We start from the raw sequence: 26,465 nt of genomic DNA, 5'->3' as shown, positions 1-26,465 counted from the left end.
ATTTCTATATTTATGTTGTCTTTGCCAACCGGAAATACCACCGAGATGGGTTTTTAAAAGATGAATGCCACATTTTTTCGGCGTTTTTTAGACATTAATTGATTGAACGTTGACGATAGAATTTCAAACAGAGTATATAACATAAAAATACTGAATTTTAAATTATTTTTTTAGCAATTTTTCTAATGTCTAACACAGCTCTAAAAAGATGCATTAATTAATATGCAGCAAAAATGGATTGAAGATAATCTTTTTTTTTCTATGAAGGCCGTACCATCAAAAGCGAAATAATTAAATAAATCATTGTATACTCTTTTAGATTTCGCGAATGTCGCGCTTGTTATTCATAGCGTAAAAAATGTCGAAAAAACGCGGCAATATCTTTTAAGAACCCGGCCGGAAATAGATTCTATATGGTTAACAACTATATATATATTTAAATATTTTTTTTTAATATTGAATGCACTATATTTTTTTATATTCTATCGAATATATATTTTATATGTCATTACAAAACTATATTACATTTAATATTAACATTAAAAAAAAAAAACATCAATTTAAACTTTCGTAACCCTGTAATTAGGTATTGGCGGTAGAAGTACAGTTCACCACGGTCCACGCTTGGGCTAGCATCACTCACCAGCATGGCTCTGCCTAGGCTTATAATGAGAAAGGCCAGGGTATTATTATTACAGGTATTGTGTCTTTAAAGGGACTGTGAACGTAAATTTTTCTCATCTTAATATCAAATCTTAACATTATCTTATTCATAATATCTCACAGATAGAGCAAAACGCGCTTTTGTTTGCTTAAAAAACGGCTTTTTCCGACGATTTTTATTTGTTTCCTATATAAAGTGGCACCTCCGCCCCAACCCTTCCTTTGTTACCTACATTTTATTGTGTTTTAGTCAAAATTTATTATAGGTATTAAAACTGTGGCAGTTTACAGTGACAGCGACAGAAACTCTATGCATGTAGCCATGGCGGACGAACCTACTGTTAGAATTGGTCCAGCTGCCTCACAACAGAGCTATCTCAGGGGAGATACTATTTTAAAGGTATATTATACCAGAGAGAGGAGATACTGTTTATTAAACTAGTGCCAAAAGTTTTATAATTACGTTTACATTTTCGTTGGTTTACAACTTTCGACATCAGGACTTTAGTGAATTTTGATTGGTTAGCTCAATAGGTTGAGTGTTCGAACGTTTCAACCACTAATATTAATCCAAGGGGTAATTTTGTTAATCATCATTGAGGATTTACATCAATTTATCGACCATTGTTTTGTCTTATCCCTTTATATCTCTGACATTATACTCTTAGGTATTAGTTTTAGATGGACATTACAAGAATTGATTGATTAAAATAATCCTTAAATAAAAGTAACAGGATGTTTGTTTGTCTTCGTTTGTAGCGAAATATCTAGCGTACGTACACGTCTCTCCTCTACATTGAAGCTTATTGTATGTCTCGGAAAGGTTTTAATTTATACATGGATTTTTTTATAGGCCTAAGAATTTACCCCAAAAATTTTATTTTTTAAAAACTTTGAAAAATTAAAATTCAAGGTAGTGGGTCGGCTCTTTCCCAGCCCCCCCCCCCCTTCCCCACACCTTTCACATTGCAAAAAAATGGGTGTTGTTTTTTGCTTAATGGTGTGATTGATAATTTAAATTGAAACTTGGAAGAATCTACCTATTAAGATTTAGAATAACTCTTATATGCATCATCCTATTATATAAAGCAGTAAGACTTTTTTTCTAAATAACTACTGATCCGATTGGGTTCTCTATTTTAGGTAGGCATCACATAGGTCCTGAGTTGGTTTTATTCTATTTTCTGATCATATTTAAGCCTTAAGATGGATTTTTTACTTTTTCTATTGAAACTAAAATAAAAAAATGTTGGGATCTATTTCAACTCACCACTAACTCAAGTGCCCCTAGAGGCCTCTAGGGGCTTAGTTACTATTGACCATACACTGTATTATCTTAGGTTGCGGCGGAAACCGGTTCCGATGCTGTACATCCTGGCTATGGATTTCTCTCCGAGAATGTCGAGTTTGCTAATCTTTGCCAGGTAAATGCAGGGAGGGAGGGGACAATGGGCTGTTAACTACACGTGTCCCCAAACTTTTATAATAACGTATTCTTATTCGTTGGCTTAACAACTTTGGGGATTAAGTGATCTCTGATTGGTTGGTACATTAAGTTGAGTGTCCAAACGTATCAACCACAAAAGGTAATCTATGTAAGGGGTAATTTTGTGTATCATCAATGGGGTTGTACATGTACAGTACATCAATTTGTCGACCATTGTCTTATCCCTTAAGATTCTTGGGTAAATGGATATATTATTACCTGGATGTTACACCAGTTTTTCATGTACTCTAATAAAGCGGTACTCACAGCGGGCTAAAATAAAGATACACCCTTATTCCTCCCTTACAACACCCCCTTACCTCCTTCTGGGTAAACGAACTGACCAATATATGAAGTCCATGTTAGGAACCTAATTTCCATGATATGTCATTAATAATATCCACGTGTATTTTATATCCCTGGACAGGTAATATTTTCCATTTGACTGCAGGGAGGGAGTGGATATTAGACTGGAAGTTATACTGGTACCCAAAGTTTTATAAGCACGTTAGCTCACAACTTTAAATCTTGATTGGTTCATTCAAACTAGCAGTGTCTGAACTAATCTAAGGTGTTGTTTTGTTCAATATATTTGGGGATTTATATATGTATATTTCGTTCATTATCTTGTCCACGGTCATTAGTGTGAGGAATGGGGTTGACAACACACCCCTTAAAATTAAAATTATGTAGATTCCCCCCCCCCCCGTTTTTTAAAAACCTCTAAGATTACATCCCTTCCCGTAAAAACCCTGTGCACGCCACTGTACTGCTTACGTTTTTTTCTGGTTAATTTCAAGAATGTAATATTATATTAATAAGAATGATACCTACCTTTTAATTTAAATTTTTTTTTTTATCAGGAGAAAGGAGTTATATTTGTTGGTCCACCGTCCACTGCCATTAGAGATATGGGTATCAAGTCTACATCTAAGGTAAATGATAGAGTAGCTACTCAGGAACTTATTTTGGTTGATTTCAAGTAGAAAGAAATAACACTCTATACTATACCGGAGTAACAGGATGTCTGTTCATTTGTCCTCTACGATCTCAATCTTCTGGTCTTCCATAATTTTCAGGGAATGTTTATGCTGTTTTTTTGGCGGGGGGGGGGGGGGGGGGGGTATGACACCGCTTCTTGGAAAAATGACCTCGAAAATTTTCATTGGTAAAAACCCTCCAACCATCCTCTTTTAAGACGAAACACAAGTAGGCTCTAGGAAAAGCAACTGTGTATTTAAAAGAAGTCTGTCGTTACAATTTTTCTAATATTTAACCTGTTTTTTAGATGATCATGGAAGCCGCTAACGTACCTGTAATCCACGGTTACCACTGAGAGGACCAGAGCCTGGACACCTTGAAGGCGGAGGCAGACAAGATCGGGTTCCCTGTTATGATCAAGGTGGGAACAAGGACAAGTATGTCCACATGTACCGCAATAAAATAGTAAATAATATAAATATAAAACAGGATGTTTAATATGGACAATGACATAATATATTTCAACTTCAAGGCTCGATTATAACATTATACCTTAGGTATAATTCTGGGAATCAATGTTAAAAAAAAAAGGAATATGTAAGTTATATAAATTATATATATGTATGTAAAGAAATGTAGTGTTATATTTTTCTACCATTGTGTAATGATATATAGTACAGTCAGACGGAGTGACGGCATACCTTATTGTAGAGTAGCTGCTAAATTTTATATTGTTTTTATTTTTCTACCTGTGGAAAACTGTTATTTGATATTGTCATAGGTTGTCCGCGGAGGGGGTGGCAAGGGTATGAGGATTGCCATGACCGCTGGCGAGTTCGAGGCCCAGCTGGAGTCTGCCAAGCGCGAGCCGATGAAGTCCTTCGGTGACGAAGTGATGCTCCTGGAGAAGTTTGTTGTTGACCCCAGACACGTAGAAGTTCAGGTCAGTTTTGTTCCAGGGGAAATTATCAGGAACGCATGGGCTTTTTATTTCACTAGTCCCCAAAGTGTTATAATAACGTTTCCTTATTCGTTTGCTTAACAACCTTTGAGACTTTTATTTAATTTTAATTGGTTGCTTCATTATGTTGATTGCTAAAACGTTTCTACCACTAATTGTAATCTTCAGAAGGGGCAATTTTGTGTATCATCATTGGGGATGTATATCAATTTATCGGCCATTGTCTTATCCCTTTATATCCCTGGGAAATTATACTTGATTAATGCCTATGGAGAGAGATGGTTGATTTAAAACGTAGTTAGACATTTGTATAAAGTTCCAAACATTCTTACTGCCTTGCTAAAATCTTCTAACAACCTATCTCTATTTAGGATGTACCCAAGCCTGGTTTTCACTGCCTACCCCAGCGGGCTGCCTTGCTAAAATCTGTGCTCAACTTCTTAAAGAAGGCTCCATACGCCACGTGAAGCATATAATCAGTAAAGCCGAGTACTATCCTGTTCTTGTTAGCCACGGATGTTGTTACTGATTATGTTTTCCAGGTAAGCTTTCCCTTTATTTTTTCTCGTTCTGCGTTTTCAAAGATGTTTAGTTAGATAAGTTTGTTGATTTTTTTGCCACGTGTCAAGATGCCTGTAGGAAATGAATGAGGGGGGAGAGGGGGAGTCGAACCTGACACATTTGCGTAAACAGCGAGTATAGGCTTTATCTTTGGGACGGACGGACGGACAGACATCGTTCTACTTTGTATTATAGATTAGATATTTAGTAGGGAGGGATGGGACATTGGGCTCTAGGAAAAGCAACTGTGTATTTAAAAGAAGTCTGTCGTTACAATTTTTCTAATATTTAACCTGTTTTTTAGATGATCATGGAAGCCGCTAACGTACCTGTAATCCACGGTTACCACGGAGAGGACCAGAGCCTGGACACCTTGAAGGCGGAGGCAGACAAGATCGGGTTCCCTGTTATGATGCCGAGTAGTATGGACACAGCATGTTCTTGTTAGCCAGGGATGTTGTTACTGCTTATGTTTTCCAGGTAAGCTTTCCCTTTATTTTTTCTCGTTCTGCGTTTTCAAAGATGTTTAGTTAGATAAGTTTGCTGATTTTTTTGCCACGTGTCAAGATGCCTGTAGGAAATGAATGAGGGGGGAGAGGGGGAGTCGAACCTACACACTTTTATTTTTGCTTTCAAAAGAAAAAAATTTAGGTGTGAGAGTAAGGGGGGGGGGGGAAGTTCTGACACATTTGCGTAAACAGCGAGTATAGGCTTTATCTTTGGGACGGACGGACGGACAGACATCGTTCTACTTTGTATTATAGATTAGATATTTAGTAGGGAGGGATGGGACATTGGGCTGTAAATTACACTAGCCCCCAAAGTTTTCAAATAACATTTTCTTATTCTTTGGCCTAACAACCTTGGGTACTTTTATTGATTTTTTATTGGTTGGTTCATTAAGTTGAGTGTCCTAACATTTCAATCACTTATTGTAATCTACAGAAGGGGTAACGATGTGTATCATCATTAGAGATGAACATCAATTTATCAGCCATTGTCTTATCCCTTTATATCCCTGTAATTATCTAATTAACTAATGAGCAATTTTATTCCAGGTTGAATATCAGTGCAATACGAGGTCGAATGGGGCCGGTGCCCAGCAAATCCAGGAGGTTGCGCAACAGTTTTCGCGGCCAGAGCAGTAGAATCAAGAAAAATATGTTTAAGTGTTGTTTCAATCAATAAAGATAAAAATGAAAACAATTTTTTTTTATTTTTGCGATTTATACCTACAAGCGATGTTTTTCTATAATTAAGGTCGTTTTTTACCACTTTCTCGTGATTTTTACCACCCGTTTTTACCACAATTTTTGGTAAATTTTTACCATATTTACCCTATTTCTGGTAAAATTTTACCAATTTAGGGCAAAAATATTACCAGGTGTTGAACAGTTTTACCACTTTTTCGGTAAAATCTACCAGAAATTTGCGGTAAATTTTACCAAAAAAGTGGTAAAAATTGGTCAAAATCTGGTATAAATTTGCGTCCTAAAATGGTAATATTTTACCGGAAATCTGGTAAAATTTTACCGATAATTGTGGTAAAAATCGCTGGTAAAAAGCGTCACAGAGTACCACCAAAAGTGTTTTTACCACGATTACGGTAAAATTTTACCACCTTTTAAATCGTATAGGCTGGTAAAATTTTACCATAAAAGTGGTAAAAACTAGGTTTTTTTATGGTATTAATTCCGTCCTGGGAATATCGTACTTTGTTGTCCTAGAAATCAGTATTCCGAAAATCAGATAAATCGGAAGATTTTATCACATAAAAATTTGGTGTTAAAAAAGTTGAAAATTAACATGTTCAAAATGGACGCATGGACATTCTAGTAACGATTATAGAGTTGCTACTTTTTCTACATTGTATCTAATTCTAACTACTACAGAAATCACCATGCAAAGTTTGGAATTGTCTGTGACTTACGGAAGGACGGTCCGACTATAATTATAGAAAAGATTCACTTTTAAAATTTAAGTATTTCAACATTCAAAATATCAAAGTAAAAGATGAACAGATTGACAAAGTGAGACAGATTTAAGAACGAAATTAGAAAGTATCTATTTATTGCTAACAATAAATTTTGGTTGAACATACAGACGAACATGCATACATACAGCTACTTTTTAAAAGCGAAGCTTTTCTATAATTAGGGTCGGTCCGTCCGTCCGTCCGTACGTCCGTCCGTACGTCACGGATAGTTTTTTTGCTAATTTAGGCATGTTAGAATTGTCCTATTGATTTCAAATTTTGCATGGTTGTTCCTGTAGTAGTTAGGTACGATTAAGAAAGCGTAGCAACTCTATAATCATTACCAGAATGTCCGTACGTCCATTTTAAACATGTTGATTTTTTTACTTTTTTAACAACAAATTTTTATGTGATCTAATAATCCGATTGATCTGATTTTTGGTATACTGATTCCTGGGACAATAAAGTACAATATTATAAGCAAAGCAGCTCTATGATCAAGTCCTAAAAATGTAAGTATGTCCATAAACATTATTCTGTATCAAACAGTTTTTCAACAATTTTACTTACAATTTTGCTTCGACATTTATACATTTATATTCTGATTATTCAGTTCTGGCACTATACAAGTGTTAGTGTCCGTTTGTCCTACCGTCCCTCCGTTCTTTTTTATTATAGAATTTTTTTTCCTGCGAGGTTTATATTTATTGGCCATATATTCAAGGGGACTTTCGTAACCCCACCCCCACACCCTCCCCTAAGGACACATAATACATACACATATTATAGACAGACAAAAAAACTTACAAAAATACAGCTATTTTTTAATAATGGATGTAGAATATACGTGAATATTATGACTAGGAAAACGGCAACTTGTTAACATGAAACTCTTTTAATGGTCAGTTCGTTCATCCAGTAGGAGAAGAGGGGATCCAAGTATTATTATATCCATTTTTACAATATAGGATAGTACATCCTTGCTAGGTAATTTTCACGTATGGACCATTGCGTTTTACAATTCTAAGGTTTAAAGGGAAAATCCCATTTAAGAAATGGACCCTTCCAGCCCCTCCCCCCTCGGAAAGAGAAAATGTTCCAGATAATAAACTACCTCTCTGTAATCGAAAAAATGTCAGTTATGACAACTTTTTATAATAAAACATTATACTAAAGAAACAGGATGTCTGTTTGTTTGTGCGTTTGTTCCAAAGGATCTCGCTAACCGCTGCACCGATCGGGTTCTCCTTAACAGGGTCATAGCTCATAGGTCCCGGAAAGGTTTATAACTATTTTGGGGGTGGTTACCACCACTCTCCAAAGAGAAATCACAAAAAAATTTACGAAGGAAGATTTTAACGCAACATAGATAGGTAACGTAGAGACTTGAACGCAACATACATAAAAACCAAACATTTAATGTGCCACTAGAGGCCTCTAGGGGCGTAACCGCTTGTGATACAAAATTTAAATAATTTTCAACTGGTTAAAAAGTTGAAAGCAATTTTATTATAATTATGACAAATACTGTAAATACGGGAGGGATGGGGGGGGGGGGTCCATTTTAATTAATAAGGATGTTACAAGATTTATTGTTTTAAAATGTATACACAAAAATACCTTTTACACATACAATAACAAGGATGACAACATCCACAAAAGCGATTCACTTAAACGGTAGGACAAACAGACATTAACATTGTAATTTGTTGTCCAAGGAATCAATGTACCAAAAATCAGATCAATCGGATAGTAAGATCACAAAAAAATGGTTGTTAAAAAAGTAAAAAAATCAACATGTTCAAAATGGACATACGGACATTCTGGTTACAATTATAGAGTTGCTTTGCTTTCTCAATCATACCTAAATACTACAGGAATCACCATGCAAAGTTTGAAATCGATAGGACAATTATAACATGCCTAAATTAACAAAAAAAGCTTTTCCTTTTGGACGGACGGACTGACCCTAGTTATAGAAAAGCTTTGCTTTTAAAAATAATATTAATTCAAACAAGACATAAAAGTCACTGAAGCGAAGCTCAACAATTAAGCTGATATTAGAACTTTAAAGAAAGTTTGATATGAAATTAATGCCTAAACTTCCTGGGAATCTTAATTCGACTTATAACTTTTAATGATGATTTTATAATTGTTACGCTTCAAAATTTCAATGTTTAAAATCAATAGTACGATTCTATAATGTCTATATTAAAGATCAGAGGTAACCGTTACGAACTTACGGACGTACCATTAATGTAGAAAAGCTCGAATCTTAAAAAAATGCCGGAAATCTATTTATAGTTTTGAAACAAGTAGCAATAAAACACAATAACATTTTTGACCAAAAAAGGTAGTATATTTGACACCTATAATACAAAGTAGAATGATGTCGGTCCGTCTGTCTGTCCGTACGTCCGTACGATTGGACACTCAACTTAATGAACTAACCGATCAGAATTCAATAAAAGTCCCCAAAGTTGTTATGCCAACGAATAAGAAAATGTTATTATAAAACTTTGGGGACTAGTGTAATAAACAACCCATTGTCTTCTTTCTCCCTGAATCCTTGTTAATATAAATTTTAATGTTTTTTTCGTATTCCTTCGAATCCGGTGGATAGGAATCGGTTCTCATCCTTACAAAAAAGCTATGTCTAACATCGTATTATATCCAGCTTTCTACGAATATAAAAATGTACAATCATTAGATTAAAACCAGTTTTTTAGCCGGTGCCTTCGGCACCTCGGGGCTAAAAAAATAGTTTTAATCTCATAATTGTACATTCTATATCCGCGGAAAGCCGTTTATAATACGATGCGAGAAATAACTATTTTCTCTTTTTTAGGATGCTGTTGTCTATCGTGTCGATCCTTTTTCCGAAGGTTTGTTATCAAGGGGATGGACAGGATCTGTAGGACTAACGCACAATGCCAGATAAAAGCAGAAGACAAGTAAGTCCATCGTTTTGTTTATCCATCTGTCCATCTATCTATCTATCTATTTTGCTTTCTTTTTTATATATATATATATTAAACTATCTATCTATCTAGTAAGTTCATTGTTTTCTCTATCCATATGTCCATCTATCTATCTATCTATTTTGCTTTATTTTTATGTTTCTATAACTAACTTTGCTCCTAGAGGCCCTGAAGGTTCGTGTAACTCCACACTCCCAAGTCTCAATTTTAGTTTTAAAACGAAAATTAGGGAGCGATTTTTCTTAGGATCTATCTATCTATCTATCTATCTATCTATCTATCTATCTATCTATCTATCTATCTATCTATCTATCTATCTATCTATCTATCTATCTATCTATCTATCTATCTATCTATCTATCTATCTATCTATCTATCTATCTATCTATCTATCTATCTATCTATCTATCTATCTATCTATCTATCTATCTATCTATCTATCTATCTAACTATCCAGGAACAAGTGTATCCCGTGCAGATTTAAGAAATGTGTTGATGTAGGCCTTGACCCAAATTTAGTTAAAGTGGTAAGTATTTATCATTTTTAGCAGTGGGATGTGTATGAGTGTGTCTGTCTGCTCCCTATGTCCGTCTGTCTGTCTGTTTGTCTGTTCTTACAGTCTGTATAAAACCAGATATTTACAGTATGGCTTTGCAACCTATTAATATCCGCTGGATTAGAACAGGTTCTTAGCCTTACTGAAAATTCATGCTTACCATAGTCTGAGCCTTAGGCCCCTTGAGGCTTATAAAACTAGGTTTTATCTTTCATTTTATATTTCATTTTATTATCCGTGGAAGGCTGTCTAAAATATGATAATTAGTTAATGTTACCAATTTTCAGGAATGCTCTAAGCCAGTAGTGTCACGTGACAAGCTGCAGGGAATCAAAACAGAAGACGACTATTACACCAGTTCTCAATCTGGCAGTTCACATAATCAACATAACAACAGTGGGGCTATACAGCATTATAACAGTGGGGCCATACAACGTAATAACAGCTACAGTGGGCCGATACAACATAATATGCATACAAGAGTGATGGTTGACAACAATATTATTAATTTTAATATTAATCCTGTGGATGATGGGGAGGAGAGTGACAATGAAGATTGTCTTTTTATCTGTGAAAAAAGTAAGAATTTTTTTTATTTAGCAGCAAAGCTTTTCTATAATTAGAGTTTTTACTCACGTAAAAACAAGTTCTTTCTTGATTGAGAATAAAAAGCAAGTAATTTTTAAATTGTACCAAAATAAATTTAGTTAATTTTGTTTATCATGATTAGGGGTGAATATCAATATATGGTTGATTGTCTTATCCTTAAAGATCCATGTCATATTTTCTACTTTCAAACCTATAAGCTAGAAAAGTTAGTAATATTTTGAATCAAATTTATTTTCTACTAATTTTTATTTTATTTTCAGAACCTGAAATTGAGGAAATTGACTTGGCCTGTGATGATGACCAGTCCTCAAACTCAAATTCTTTCTTCTCCAACCAAGGAAGAGTTATTAACAATCCATACTTTGCCCGTCCTTCAGTCATATGCTATGTTTCTCCATATCAAAGAACGTAAATTGGATTTTTTATGAACAAAATTCCGTTTTCAATGGGTTAAATGTTGTACAACAACCAGTTTCATGCTTTGTTTCTCCAAGTCAGAAAATGTAGACTGGATTATTTTTTATGGACAAAATTTTGTCTTTAATGGGTTAAAGTTTTCTGCTTTTTGTCTCCAAATTAAAGAATGTAGATTGGATTATTTTTTTGTGAACAAAATTTCGTCTTCACTGGGTTAAATGTTGTACAGCAACCAGTTTTTTTTATTAAAAATAAATTTGCAACTAAGGAAAATTATTATTTTTAATTTGACTTTTATGGGTTAAATACAAAACTTATTTATTAAATTAGATTTATCGGATCATAAGGGTTAACAATGTTTATATATATCAAAAATTTTATCTGTGTTCTAATGTTTATTTGCTTTATTTTTTATGTTATATTGTTTTACAAAATCATTTAAATGTTTTTGAAGCAATTCATAATCTTTTGTAGATTAAAAATGAAAAATCAGAAATTTTTACAAATTAAAAGAAATATAAGGCCTAAAAAACATAAACATCATGATTATTATATTTTGAATTATATTATATATGTGATTTTTAAAAAGTAAATTTTGAAATAATTTTTACATTTTTTTTACACCTTCTGAAAGAATTTTTACTTTTTACCCCTTTTAAACTGTTTTTAACCTATTTTTGAATGGGGGGTCAAAAATATACTAGGACACCTATAGAATCAGACTGCAGAGCCCAAATTTGAATTAAGTCCCCAATAAACTTTTTTTGGGGGATTTAAAAATTAATTTTTACTGTTGCTCTGGTAATTTTCACCAGATCAAAAGGTCTTTTTTTTAATTCGTGTAATATTGTAACTTAGTGAACAATAGTATAAAATTCACTTTATACTGATACAATAAAAAAAAACATTACTCTGTTCAATGGAAATATTTTTTTTCTAAAACAATAAATTTCATTGAAAAATCTGACATAATACAATAAAAAACATAATGCTGAATTTAAACCAATAAGAAATCTTCTTTCATTTCAATTCTTTCCGAAAGAGTGTTATCACAAAGTGACTTATTTCAAACGTAGTTAAATAATTTTATTTAATAAAAATGAAAAGAATGAAAACCCTACTCATAAAAGATACATACTTTTTAAAAATATTTTAAAAAATATGTTTGAATAATCTTATTTTATATCATATTTGTATATGTGACAAAAAATAATTTGTTGTATTGCATAAACATTTGTTGTCATCTTAATTTATTTAACCCTTTACAGCCAATTTTTATGTGTTTAAATGTATAATAGACATGAGACATTTTGTGTTAATTCATTGATATATTGTAAAAAATTAATTTTTAATTAGTATTGATAGATAAAATCAAAAGACAAAACTTTACTGTATACTAGCATACAATATTTACGAAGCAAGACACTCTAAAAGCTGAGTATTTTACCTACAAAGGAAAGAAACATCACGATCCAGTAAAAACTATTTAATCCATAGTAAAACATAAACTTTAAAATCCTAATAAAAATTGATGTGGGCAATTGTTCTCATTTTTGGCTTTGCAGTATGATTCTACAGGTGTCAAAGTATATTTTTGATATACATACCTTTCAAAAATAGGTTAAAAACAGTTTAAAGAGAATTGTTACAATTTTTATCCCCTTTGAAAGAATTGTGATTTGAATAAAAAATTCTATGTGATTTGATCTCTTGTAATAATTATACCGATGTAATTTAATTGTATATGTAAGGCATTATGTTTTAATCATTTATTATTATATCTTAAAAAATTCATATGCTTCAACTGTTTTTAACCCATTTTTAAAAAATGTATCAGAAATATGTCAGAGTAAATTTTTGACAATTTTTCAAAAATGGGTTAAAAACAGTTTAACAAAAACGCAGCAAAATGTCTTTATATTATCCTATAGCTCTAAATAATGTTCTTAGTTATTTGAAGATTTTCAAGTAATAAAAATATAAATATGTTGTATGCATTTTTTAAAAAATAGAATCAAAAATAAATTATTTACATATATTTGTGTAATTTTTATTTTAATTTGATATAGACTATAATTTTGTTTAGAAGTGGAAAAGTTAGTTGTCGCATCCTATTGAAGACAGTTTTCCACAGATATTAAAATAAAAATAATATGATTATAACCAGGGTCCCTCGGGTCTAACAAAACTGGTAATAATTTTATTATTTTCATTCTATTATTCTTAGAAAATTGTCTAATACTATGCTATACATGATTTTTAAGTATGGCTGATAACCAGTTCTAAATAATCGGGTATTAATCGGGTTCGAAGCCATACTGGTAAAGTTAATTTGTATCCCATGGTATTAAATGATGACAGGTTACTCTTTGATTGCACGACTTTTGTCTGGACGTTGCTATCACATCACTAACCTATTTCATTTAAAAACACGGTGGGCGGCATATAGACGTCCGGGCGGGAGGTGAAGGGGTGTTTACCCCCCTCAAACTTTGAACCCCTCCTTCACCACTAAAGAGTAAAAAATACATAAAACTACCCACCTAAACTTTGGCATTCGGGGGGGGGGGGTTCTGTTATCAACAAGGCACTTCAAGGAAAAACGCTGAAAATTGTTTTAGACTTTTAAAAATAATAGTGTTGTGTATATTATATCTTAAAAGTTTTATTTGCCTAATTGAAGGCCTATGATAAGGACACATACATAGTTGGAGGCATGAAAACTTTTGTTTTGCACTATAAAATTACAATCAAAAAGACAAATGTGAAACTTTTTAATTTTAATGTCCCAAAGACAGTTTGTAAATGTCTTTAATGTGCAATCTGATTTGACTTGTAGACAAATTAGTTAGCATTCATTGTCATTACTTGGCAGTCTGATTTTATTCCTAAGCACATCATCAACTTTCATTGTCCCAACTTTGCAGCATGTTTAGTTTCTTTACAGATAGTCAAGTTTTATTTTCCCAATTCAGTTTTAATTTCAATACAAATAGTCAAGTTTAATTGTCCCAACTCTGCAGCCTGTTTTATTTTCTTAGAAGATAGTGTGTGATAAGTTTCCAAGGATCTGAAGGAATAAGACAATAGCAGAAAAAATTATATACATCCCCAAAGATAATACACAAAATTACCCATTCTGTAGATTAAAATTTGTGGTTGAACACTGAACCAAACTTCAATAAAAGTCCCCATAGTTGTTCAGCCAACTAAGAAAAAAATTGGAGACTGGTGTAATAAACAACACAATGTCCCCTCCCTTCTTGTAAGTTCCATTATCCCAATCCCTATCAAAAGTTGTTTTATTCAGGGTCAACATGAAACTTTAATGGTTGACTTTGTGTCAGCTATGAAAAGATCTTATTGCTGACATAATATTGACTTTTCTTATGACATTACGACTATATGTCTACACAAAGATTTGACATATATAGCAGCTTCCTGGCTTAGTTTATATTCAGCTTGTAGACTGATTGTTGACTGGTACGTAATTTAGTTGAAATAATTGATACTAGTTGCTACGCCCCTAGAGGCCTCTAATGGAACTTTAAATGTTTGTATTTTTTTGGTTCAAGTCTCTACGATACCTATCTATTTTGGCAAATAAGTTTCAACGATACCTCTTTATGTTGCGTTGAAATCTCTAGGCGAAAAATATTTTTTCCCCCGAATTATTGTTAGTGGTGTTACCCTTACCCCAAATAGTTTTAAACCTTCTCAGTGCCTATGAGAAGCTGTCCTGTTAAGGAAAACCCAATCAGTTTATCAGTTAGAAAGATCCTTCGGTACACACAGACAAACAAACATCCTGTTACTTAATTATAAGGACATAATATACTTGGATATCATGACAGAAGAAAAATAGTCGTTAATTTAGGTTGCTGGAACTCATTTATTGGTCATTTCGTTCATCCAGTAGGATTTAAGGGGATGGGGTAAATGGGGTATAGTTATTTATTTGCAAGTTTCACTTTTTATAGAACATGAAAATCTGGTTGAAAGTCCAAGTAATAAGATTTCAATATATTTATATTAGAAATATAGATAGACAATAAAGAAAGATAGATAGACATATAAGTATTCATAAAAAAATGGATGAACAGTTAGAAAGAAAGATAGACAGAAAGATGGATAGAAAGATAGATAGAAAGATTAATAGAAAGATAGATAGAAAGATAGATATAAAGATAGATATAAAGATAGATAGAAAGATAGATAGAAAGATTAATAGAAAGAAAGATAGAAAGATAGATAGAAAGATAGATAGCAAGATAGATAGGAAGATAGATAGATAGATAGATAGATAGATAGATAGATAGATAGATAGATAGATAGAAAGATAGATAGAAAGATAGATAGAAAGATAGATAGAAAAGTAGATAGAAAGATAGATAGAAAGATAGATAGAAAGATAGATAGAAAGATAGATAGAAAGATAGATAAAAAGATAGATAGATAGATAGATAGATAGATAGATAGAAAGATATATAGATAGATAGATAGATAGATAGATAGATAGATAGATAGATAGATAGATAGATAGATAGATAGATAGATAGATAGATAGATAGATAGATAGAAAGATAGATAAATAGAAAGATAGATAGAAAGATAGATAGAAAGATAGATAGAAAGATAGATAGAAAGATAGATAGAAAGATAGATAGAAAGATAGATAGAAAGATAGATAGAAAGATAGATAGCAAGATAGATAGAAAGATAGATAGATAGATAGATAGATAGATAGATAGAAAGAAAGATAGAAAGATAGATAGATAGAAAGATAGATAGAAAGATAGATAGAAAAGTAGATAGAAAGATAGATAGAAAGATAGATAGAAATATAGATAGAAAGATGGATAGAAAGATAGATATAAAGATAGATAGAAAGATTAATATATATGTAGATAGATAGAAAGAGAAATAGAAAGATAGATATAAAGATAGATAGAAAGATTAATATATATGTAGATAGATAGAAAGATATATAGATAGATAGATAGATAGATAGATAGATAGATAGATAGATAGATAGATAGATAGATAGATAGATAGATAGATAGATAGATAGATAGATAGAAAGATAGATAAATAGAAAGATAGATAGAAAGATAGATAGAAAGATAGATAGAAAGATAGATAGAAAGATAGATAGAAAGATAGATAGAAAGATAGATAGAAAGATAGATAGAAAGATAGATAGCAAGATAGATAGAAAGATAGATAGATAGATAGATAGATAGATAGATAGATAGATAGATAGATAGATAGATAGAAAGAAAGATAGAAAGATAGATAGATAGAAAGATAGATAGAAAGATAGATAGAAAAGTAGATAGAAAGATAGATAGAAAGATAGATAGAAATATAGATAGAAAGATGGATAGAAAGATAGATATAAAGATAGATAGAAAGATTAATATATATGTAGATAGATAGAAAGAGAAATAGAAAGATAGATAGAAAGATATATAGAAAGATAGTTATAAAGATAGATAGATAGTTAGATGGATTGTTTAATTAATTTGTTGGAAATTAATTGGATGTAACAATTAAGAAACCTGCTAAACTTGGAGGTCACCTGTTGCGAAAAAAAAGCGACGGTAGAAATATATTGAAATAAGTGTGTTGGTTTTTTCATGTATAAGTGATTATCTTTTGGTTAGGTTTGATTGGGTATAAGGTAGCCCAACCGTAGGGGTAAGGAAAAAAATGCTCCTTCCATTTTAAAAATTTTCAAGAACAAAAAGGGGGGGGACTAAATAATAAGCAGGGATCTAAAGTGATAAGACAATGGCAGATAAATTGTTGTACATTCCCAATGATTATACACATTAGTATCCCTTCTGTAGATTACAACTAGTGGTTGAAACGTTTGGAAACTCAAATTTATGAACCAACCATCAAAATTAAAGTCCCCAAAGTCAACCATTAAAATGGTATTATACAACTTTTGGGACTAGTGTAATAAACAGCTCATTGTCCCCTCTCTTTCTCTCTCTAAGGGGAAAGACACATGGTAGACTTATCCTATTATATAATGTTCTAAGCTTATTTTGTCTGTAGCGAGGATCATATATGGTTCTCCTTTACAGTGAAGCTTCTGATAGGTCCAGGGAATGTTTTAAACTATTTTTTGGGAAGGTACCACCAACATCTCGATACAAATCGTCCCTAGAAAAAAATAACCCCCCAACAAAATAATTTTTACCTTTTCTTTTAAAAAGTAAATTAAAAGTGGGATGGGATACTTCCCCTCCGCCCTTAAAGGCCATTAGAGGCCTCTAACGGCGTGCCGCTAGTTGTTGATATAATAACAACACTTTATATTCACAGGGAACATGCAATTACAATTAATGAAGTGAAAATTAAATTACAACTTTTAGATGGAAAACAGAAATACACATAGATAGGTCAGTGAAAGATATATTAATCAATCATTTAATACTTAAAACTTTTATTAAATGGAATCTTCCTATTTTTAACATTTACAAAACAGCCTGCCTTATTGCATCAAGATCCATGTCAGATCTCTATAGGAAATAAATGTCTATATTTCAGCTCAAGTTTTCCAAGCAATAAATGTCTAAAACTCATAGTGCTCCGATAATCTGTAATAAACTCTCATTGACCAGAACAATAAGATCTATTATTTTACTGTATGAAGAATAAATTCATTATTTTTATTTCATGTTGCTATTTGAATTATATTAAAGTATTAGATTTCTATCCATAAAACAAAAAATTTAAATTAATAATATAGTAAATAAAAGAAAACTTAGTTTTAAAATAATTTGATACTAGCGATACGTGCGTAATGTGGTCAGATATTGAACTAAAGTTTAACAGTTAACTGAACATTTTAACCCTTTCAGGACGATAATTTGAAATAAAAAATTATCAAGATCCTAAAATAGTTTAAAGAAAGAAATCATCAGGGAGAAGATAATGGAAGAATAGGGTTAATAGTCAGAATTCAGATAACCAAAAGAAAGTAAATAAAACAATGAATAAACCTAGCCAATAGCGAGATAATTATATCGAGCCCAACTCTAGTATGGAAATATTCAAACCATTTTGGATTTGTCTGCGTGTCCACTGTCCATATCAGTGTCCACTATTTATTAAAAGTGTTCATTGCTTGATAGAATTATCCTATCCATATTAAACTTTAGAACATTCAAAGTTTCGCTTCTTTTTATTTGATTTTTTACCCGATTTATTAAGCTTCGATTTTATAAATTTGATTTTATAAAGGCTTTTTGTCTAAATATACTCAACCAATGAAGTTCTCAACTTTAGGGTAATCTAATCTAGGAATGTTGATTTTTTAAGGATATTTTATTTATATTTTCAATTATTTGGATTCTTTTAGGCTATTTTACTAGCCTCTCCCCACACCTTCGAATAGAGAGCTCTAAATGCTAGAGGCTCAGCCGATAGTAACAGATATAGTGTAATACTTTGTACAACGACACTATAAAAACTTTGGTGTTCATTCCCATTCGCAAAAAACACTCAACAAAAACACAGAATTGCAAATAAATTAAATCAAAAATCTTGATTACTTCAAAATATAGTAAAAGTGTAAATATGTGCGGGAATGGACAGAGAGAGAGGGGACAATGTGTTGTTTACTACACTAGTCCCCAAAGTTTTAATATAATATTTTCTTATTTGTTGCCTTAACAACGTTGGGGACGAAAGTGCATGTTGATTGGTTGATTTATCAAGTTGAGTATTCAAACATTTTAACCAATAATTTTACGCTACAGAAGGCGTAATTTTGTGTGTTATCATTGGAGATCAATTTAGGACATTGTCTTATTCCTTTTTGATCACTGCGGAATGGATGTACACCAAAAACTTTTAATGATTTCTTCATCTAATCCTTTTCATGTAACAAAATAAGACATTGGACGATACAGTGATATACAATATACATTATACATACCCAATGATGATGAAAAAATACCCCTTCTGAAGATTTTAATTATCGGTTAAAAAGTCAAGACACTCTTTTGGAACTTGATAATCATGATTTAATAAGAGTACCCAAACTTATTAAGACAGCAAAATAGAGACACCATGGAAACTGTCCCAATTTTGTATAACTTTTGCGGAACATGTTCCAGTTACGTCATATTTTTCTTTCCCGAAAAAGGGAGGGGGGAAAGAAAAAAAAGGGAAGGGGGAAGAAAAAAGAGATGGGAGAAAAGGGGGTTTTCCCCATCTCTTTTGAAGAGATTTTCTTTCCCCCTTCCCTTTTTCGGGAAAGAAAAATATGACGTAACTGGAACATGTTCCGCAAAAGTTATACAAAATTGGGACAGTTTCCATGGTGTCCAAAAAAGATAACGTGGGTAAAAAAACTTTGGGTTCTAGTGAAATTTAAAGTCAAATGTACCCTCACTCCCTGATAAAAAAATCTGAGGTTTATTCCTAAAAAAAATTTGGGTCGCAGGTCGCTGCTGGTGAGGCAAAATTGTTTTTGTAAAAAATCCTCCAAAATCACATAAACAATCTACAAAAATTAAACAAAATCTTGTTATGATTTTTATGCGATTTTTGAGGATTTTTCACATAAATAATTTTGTCTCACTAGCAAGCTAGCAGCGACCCTATTTTTAAAAGCGAAGCTTTTCTATAATTATGGTAGGTCCGTCCGACCTTCCGTCACACACGGATAGCATTTTCGTTAATTTAGGCATGTTAGAATTGTCCTGTCGATTTCAAACTTTGCATGGTGATTCCTTTAGTAGTTAGGTACGATTTAGAAAGCGTAGCAGCTCTATAAACATAACAAGAAAGTCCGTACGTACATTTTAAACATGTTAATTTTTTTTTCTTTTTTAACAATAACTTTTTATGTGATCTAATCATCCGATTTATCTGATTTTTGGTATGTTGATTCCTGGGACAACAAAGTATAATGTTATAAGCAAAGCAACTCTATAATCAAGTCCTAAAAATATAAGTATGTCCAGAAACATTATCCCGTATCAAGCAGTTTTTCAACAAAACTTACAATTTTGCTCCGATTCTTTTACATTTATATTCTGATTATTCAGTTCTGACGCTATGTTCGTTTGTCCTACCGTTTAAGTGCTTCGCTTTTATGGATGTTGTCATCCTTGTTTTTTTTCAAGAATCCACCTCTGCATAGCTCTGATGTGAATTCACTAACGCATAAAAATCACATCAACATATCGCTAAAGACACAATAGCCTGTATGTATTTAATTATGAGAATGATGTACAACTTATTTTATGCTATAGTAAAACTTTTAATGAAAAGAAGGAACACTAAAAACCCTTAGCAATTCTTCCCTAGATCAAATCCTTTCAAAGTAACAAGATAAGACAATAGACGATACATTGATATACATACCGAATGATAATGAACAAGACACAACCCAATCTTTCCAGATTTTGTATAATTTTTTGAGGAACACGACTCCAGTGACGTCATATTTTTCTTTCCCGAAAAAGGGAAGGGGGGAAGAAAATCTCTTCAAAAGAGATGGGGAAAACCCCCTTTTCTCCCATCTCTTTTTTTCTTCCCCCCTTCCCTTTTTCGGGAAAGAAAAATATGACGTCACTGGAGTCGTGTTCCTCAAAAAATTATACAAAATCTGGAAAGATTGGGTTGTGTCAAAATCCCATAGTTTGGGGGATGTAAAAATATCTTTAATCCACCACAAAGACATTCATAAAGCATCCATGGAAAATTCAATCTAATCGGACCAGCAATTTCTGAGATCTAAAGTTCAGATCGAAATATCTTGAAATATATTGGTATATGGAACAAATTGATAAAGTTCTGATTTTATTTTTGTATACACGCATTAAAAAAGTTTTCTTAAATGTCTTTTTACAGAAAGTTGGATCACAAGGATCCTGAATGTCCGTGTAAATGAACCAGAGATCTAAAGACAATGGCAGATAAATTGAAGTACATCTCTTACCCATTCCGTAGATTACAATTAGTGGTTGAAACGATTAGGCACTCAACTAAATTAACCAACCAATCAATCCAACGAATAAGAAAATGTTATTACAAGACTTTGGGTACTAGTGTAATAAACAGCCCAATGTCCCCTACCTCCCTAACATTAATACTTTATGGTGCACTACTAATACCAAAAAAACATATTCTAAACTAAACCAACCCTTTTACATGTATCAAGGAAGCACTTAAAAATGCTATGTATGACGTCATAAAAATACATATAAAAGGAGGTATGAGGTAAGAAATGGGAATAGAAGAAACCCCAAAAAAGAGTTGGATTTAGACGTATTTTATGACGTCACTCACGGAACTTTCCAGCGATTCGCCTAAAGTCTGTTATTATATAGAATAGCTGCAATAATAATGACAAGGTTGACAACATCCATAAGTAGCGAAGGACAAAGAGACAAAATGAATTATATGATACAGTTGATAAATTCTTTTCTCGTATTCATTCGAATCCGGTGGATAGGAACCGGTTCTCATCCATACGAAAAAAAAACTATGTCTAGCATCGTATTATATCCAGCTTTCTACGAATATAAAATTGTACAATCATAAGATTAAAACCAGTTTTAATCTCATAATTGTACATTAGACCTTTTCATGAAAATACACTTTTTCGAATTTTAGTCTTCTGCTAACCTAAAAAGTAACTTTAGGAGCCTAGAAATACATGTACAAAATTTCAGCTCTATATCTCTACTGGCGACCTAGCGCCAGGCATGTAAAATATCAACAGATAACGGTAGCACGGCGGTTTCAACAATATCTAAGCAATGTGCAGGTTTTAAGCTCTTCTGCATATTTCAATTTAAACACATAAGGACAAAGGTATATTATCCCAAAAATCTTTTGTCAAAGTCTACTCTACACCTAGCGCCAGTCAGTTTTCTAAAATCATGCATTTTATACCTGTGAAAATAGAAATCGCCAGCGCTAGGTGTAGAGTAGACTTTGACAAAAGATTTTTGGGATATTATATCTTTGGCCTTATGTGTTTAAATTGAAATATGCAGAACACCTAAATTCATCTTCCAAACTATTCTCTAAGCATTTTATTTTTTTTTTATGAAATAACGGGATTTCAAAACTGCTCTTTGAAAAGGCCTAAAAAATATCTTTTTTTGTCACTTTTTTCACTGCTTATAGTTACAACTTATTAAGTTATTATGCTCAGTTAAAAAAAAATCGGCGCCTCCAGCACCAAAACCAGCAAAAACTGACAGTTAAACTTCTGTGCCTCTACTTGCCCCCCTCTTCGGCCAACAGTAGTTATCTCAAGAAGTAAAAGAGATATCACACAGAAAGAAAACTTTTTAAATAAAACTGAACTAAGTAACCATTACAGATTTTATTTTAGAACTTTCCTTCTAGGGGCTTGTGGAGCAAAAGACCCCCCAAAACACTAAGAATATGAGTTCTGAGCATTTTTTTAAAGATATCAACCTGATTTTTTTGGAAAACTTTGTTAACATAATGGAACTCAGTAACATTTACAGATTTCATTCTGGGACTTTCCTTCTTTGGGCTTGTTTGGCAGAAGACCCCAAAAAAACTAAAAATATGAGTTCTGGACTTATTTTTAAAGATATCAACCTAACTTTTTTTAAAAACTTTTTTCACAAAACCAAACTCAGCAACCTATACAGATTTCATTTTGGGACTTTCCTTCCAGGTGCTAGTGGGGGAAAACACAAAAAGTATGAGTTCTGAGCTTATTTTTAAAGATATCAACCTGATTTTTATAAAGAAAACTTTTTAATTAAAATTGAACTCAGTAATGTTTACACATTTCATTTTGGGACTTTGCTTTGAGGGGCTTGTGGAGCAAAAGACCCCCAAAAACACAAAAAAATATGAGTTCTAAGCTAATATATAAAGATATCAACCTGATTTTTTTAAAGAAAACTTTTTTAACATTACCAAACTCAGTAATGTTTACAGATTTCATTTTTTTACTTTCCTTCTTGGGGCTAGTTGGGCAAAAGACCCCCAACACTAAAAATATGAGTTCTGAGCTTATTTTTAAAGATATCAACCTGATTTTTTTGTTGAAAATTTGTTAACATAACCAACCTCAGTAACATTCACAGATTTCATTTTGGGACTTTCCTTCTATGGGCTAGTAGGACAAAAGACCCCCAAAACAATAAAAATATGAGTTCTGAGCTTATTTCTAGAGATATTGAGCTGATTTTTTAATGAAAACTTTTAGAACATAACTGAACTCAGTAACCATTACAGATTTAATTTTGGGACTTTCCTTCTAGGGGCTTGTGGAGCAAAAAAAACCCCAACACTTTTATTCCTTCTAGGGGCAGGTGGGACAAAAGATTCCCAAAACAATAAAAATATGAGTTCTGAGCTTATCTTTAGAGATTGAGTTTTCTTTTAAAAAATCAGGTTGATATCTTTAAAAATAAGCTCAGAACTCATATTTTTTGTGTTTTGGGTTTTTTTTGCTCCACTAGCACCTGGAAAAAGTCCCAAAATGAAATCTGTATAGGTTGCTGAGTTTGGTTTTGTGAAAAAAGTTTTCTAAAAAATAATTAGGTTGATATCTTTAAAAATAAGTCCAGAACTCATATTTTTATTTTTTTGGGGTCTTTTGCCCAACTATCCCCTAGAAGGAAAGTCTTAAAATGAAATGTGTAAACATTACTGACTTCAGTTTTATTTTAAAAGTTTTCTTTAAAAAATCAGGCTCAATATTTCTAAAAATAAGCTCAGTACTCATATTTTTATTGTTTTGGGGATTATTTGTCCCACTAGGCCCTAGAAGGAAAGTCCCAAAATGAAATCTGTAAATGTCACTGAGGTTGGTTATGTTAACAAAGTTTTCAACAAAAAAATCAGGTTGATATCTTTAAAAATAAGCTCAGAACTCATATTTTTAGTGTTGGGGGTCTTTTGCCCAACTAGCCCCAAGAAGGAAAGTAAAAAAATGAAATCTGTAAACATTACTGAGTTTGGTAATGTTAAAAAAGTTTTCTTTAAAAAAATCAGGTTGATATCTTTATATATTAGCTCAGAACTCATATTTTTTTGTGTTTTTGGGGGTCTTTTGCACCACAAGCCCCTCAAAGCAAAGTCCCAAAATGAAATGTGTAAACATTACTGAGTTCAATTTTATTTTAAAAGTTTTCTTTAAAAAAATCAGGTTGATATCTTTAAAAATAAGCTCAGAACTCATATTTTTTGTGTTTTGGGGGGTCTTTTGCTCCACTAGCACCTGAAAGCAAAGTCCCAAAATGAAATGTGTAAACATTACTGAGTTCAATTTTATTTTAAAAGTTTTCTTTAAAAAAATCAGGTTGATATCTTTATATATTAGATCAGAACTCATATTTTTTTGTGTTTTTGGGGGTCTTTTGCACCACAAGCCCCTCAAAGCAAAGTCCAAAAATGAAATGTGTAAACATTACTGAGTTCAATTTTATTTTAAAAGTTTTCTTTAAAAAAATCAGGTTGATATCTTTAAGAATAAGCTCAGAACTCATATTCTTAGTGTTTTGGGGGGTCTTTTGCTCCACAAGCCCCTAGAAGGAAAGTCCCAAAATAAAATCTGTAATGGTTACTTAGTTCAGTTTTATTTTAAAAGTTTTCTTTCTGTGTTATATCTCTTTTACTTCTTGAGATAACTACTGTTGGCCGAAGAGGGGGGCAAGTAGTTTAACTGCCAGTTTTTGCCGGTTTTGGTGCTGGAGGCACCGATTTTTTTTAACTGAGTATAATATCTTAATAAGTTATAACTATAAGCAGTGAAAAAAGTGACAAAAAAAAGATATTTTTTAGGCCTTTTCAAAGGGCAGTTTTTGAAATCCCGTTATTTCATAAAAAAATTAAAATGCTTAGAGGATGGCTTGGAAGATGAATTTAGGTGTTCTGCATATTTCAATTTAAACACATAAGGCCAAAGATATAATATCCCAAAAATCTTTTGTCAAAGTCTACTCTACACCTAGCGCTGGCGATTTCTATTTTCACAGGTATAAAATGCATGATTTTAGAAAACTGACTGGCGCTAGGTGTAGAGTAGACTTTGACAAAAGATTTTTGGGATAATATACCTTTGTCCTTATGTGTTTGAATTGAAATATGCAGAAGAGCTTAAAACCTGCACATTGCTAAGATATTGTTAAAACCGCCGTGCTACCGTTATCTGTTGATATTTTACATGCCTGGCGCTAGGTCGCCAGTAGAGATAGAGAGCTGAAATTTTGTACATGTATTTCTAGGCTCCTAAAGTTACTTTTTAGGTTAGCAGAAGACTAAAATTCGAAAAAGTGTATTTTCCTGAAAAGGTCTATTGTACATTCTATATCCGCGGAAAGCCGTCTATAATACGATGCAAGAATTAACTATTAAATCACGAAACCTTTCTGATATATTAATAAAACATATTTCAATGACCGAAAATTCCATGTCTTTTATGCTTGACCGACAGACTGACGGACAAAGTAAATTATATTCTGGATGCTCATTGATACACGTTAATCTTCTCTAAAAATTGCAATAGTAGCCGAGAAAATCGTATTTCCCCCATAGCGTTACGGACGGACTGACTGAAGGACAGACCAAGTGACTTATAGTGTAGCTTCGCTACTAAAAATATTTTCCAATCTTTATCAATACTCTAGGGGTAAATTTACACATGTATAATGACTATCCACGTGTGTAGGAAATGAACCATCTTATAGCAGGTATATAAAGGGATAAGTCAAATACCGATTGATTAATGAAAATCCCCAATGATAGTCACAAAGTTACCCCTTCTGTAAATTAAAATTAGTGGTTGAAACGTTTGAACACTCAACTTTATGAACCCAAAGTTGTTAAGCTAACGAATTAGACGTTATTATAAAACTTTGGGGACTAGTGTAATTAATAGCCTATTGTCCCAGGGAGTAAGGGAGGGGACAATGGCAATTAATTCAATTTAAGAGTTTTCACTGAAAAGCAATGAAAACCAGATTTATCCAAAAAAATTGACCAAAATTGTAAAGGGGTCATGGTAATATAATTGAGAATAAAATTAGTTCTAAGAAAAAAATCATTTACTTGAAAATTTCCAGTACATCACAATGTAGTAAACATTCTGTAATTAATCACTAGAAAAATCATCCTTAGAACTTCGTCAACCCTTCTCATATATTTTAAACTGCTACCTAAATTCAAGGGGTTCTTAGATCGTTTAATACATAAATATCACAGTAGAGTTTCTTTACATGAAATGACATTTTCTTGGGAAAAATATTGG

The 26,465-nt window shown here is 32.3% G+C and overlaps 2 protein-coding genes across 5 annotated transcripts in view; both read left to right on the top strand.

The window, feature by feature from the left end:
• Positions 1-11,326, top strand: part of LOC145335503 (uncharacterized) — a 15,246-nt gene extending 3,920 nt beyond the window's left edge. The window contains exons 2-5 of the mRNA XM_080181284.1: positions 9,476-9,581; positions 10,066-10,135; positions 10,453-10,744; positions 11,035-11,326. Of these exons, the coding sequence (XP_080037410.1) occupies positions 9,476-9,581; positions 10,066-10,135; positions 10,453-10,744; positions 11,035-11,186 (620 nt within the window). The 3' untranslated portion in view covers positions 11,187-11,326. The remainder of the gene's footprint in view (positions 1-9,475; positions 9,582-10,065; positions 10,136-10,452; positions 10,745-11,034) is intronic.
• Positions 571-5,858, top strand: LOC145304493 (methylcrotonoyl-CoA carboxylase subunit alpha, mitochondrial-like). Of its 4 annotated transcripts, none has more exons than XR_013874093.1 (6): positions 571-698; positions 930-1,063; positions 2,004-2,087; positions 3,013-3,084; positions 3,438-3,551; positions 3,912-4,050. XR_013874093.1 is itself a non-coding variant. In XM_080146376.1 (6 exons), exons 2-5 carry the CDS (start codon positions 974-976, stop codon positions 5,098-5,100), a joined length of 390 nt encoding a protein of 129 aa, XP_080002502.1. In that variant the 5' UTR covers positions 571-698; positions 930-973; the 3' UTR covers positions 5,101-5,132; positions 5,711-5,858. The 4 variants fall into 4 exon arrangements, 1 of the variants encoding a protein (XP_080002502.1); XM_080146376.1 differs by lacking the exons at positions 3,438-3,551; positions 3,912-4,050 and adding exons at positions 4,957-5,132; positions 5,711-5,858; XR_013874094.1 differs by lacking the exons at positions 571-698; positions 930-1,063; positions 2,004-2,087 and adding exons at positions 4,463-4,633; positions 4,957-5,132; positions 5,711-5,858 and having other exon boundaries at positions 3,050-3,084; positions 3,912-4,073.
• Positions 11,327-26,465: the final 15,139 nt, after the last annotated feature.

This window comes from Acartia tonsa, chromosome 13, assembly GCF_053477335.1.
Source record: "Acartia tonsa isolate MP-2025a chromosome 13, ASM5347733v1, whole genome shotgun sequence".
NCBI lineage: Eukaryota > Metazoa > Arthropoda > Copepoda > Calanoida > Acartiidae > Acartia > Acartia tonsa.
This window is presented reverse-complemented; position numbering and strand designations above follow the sequence as displayed.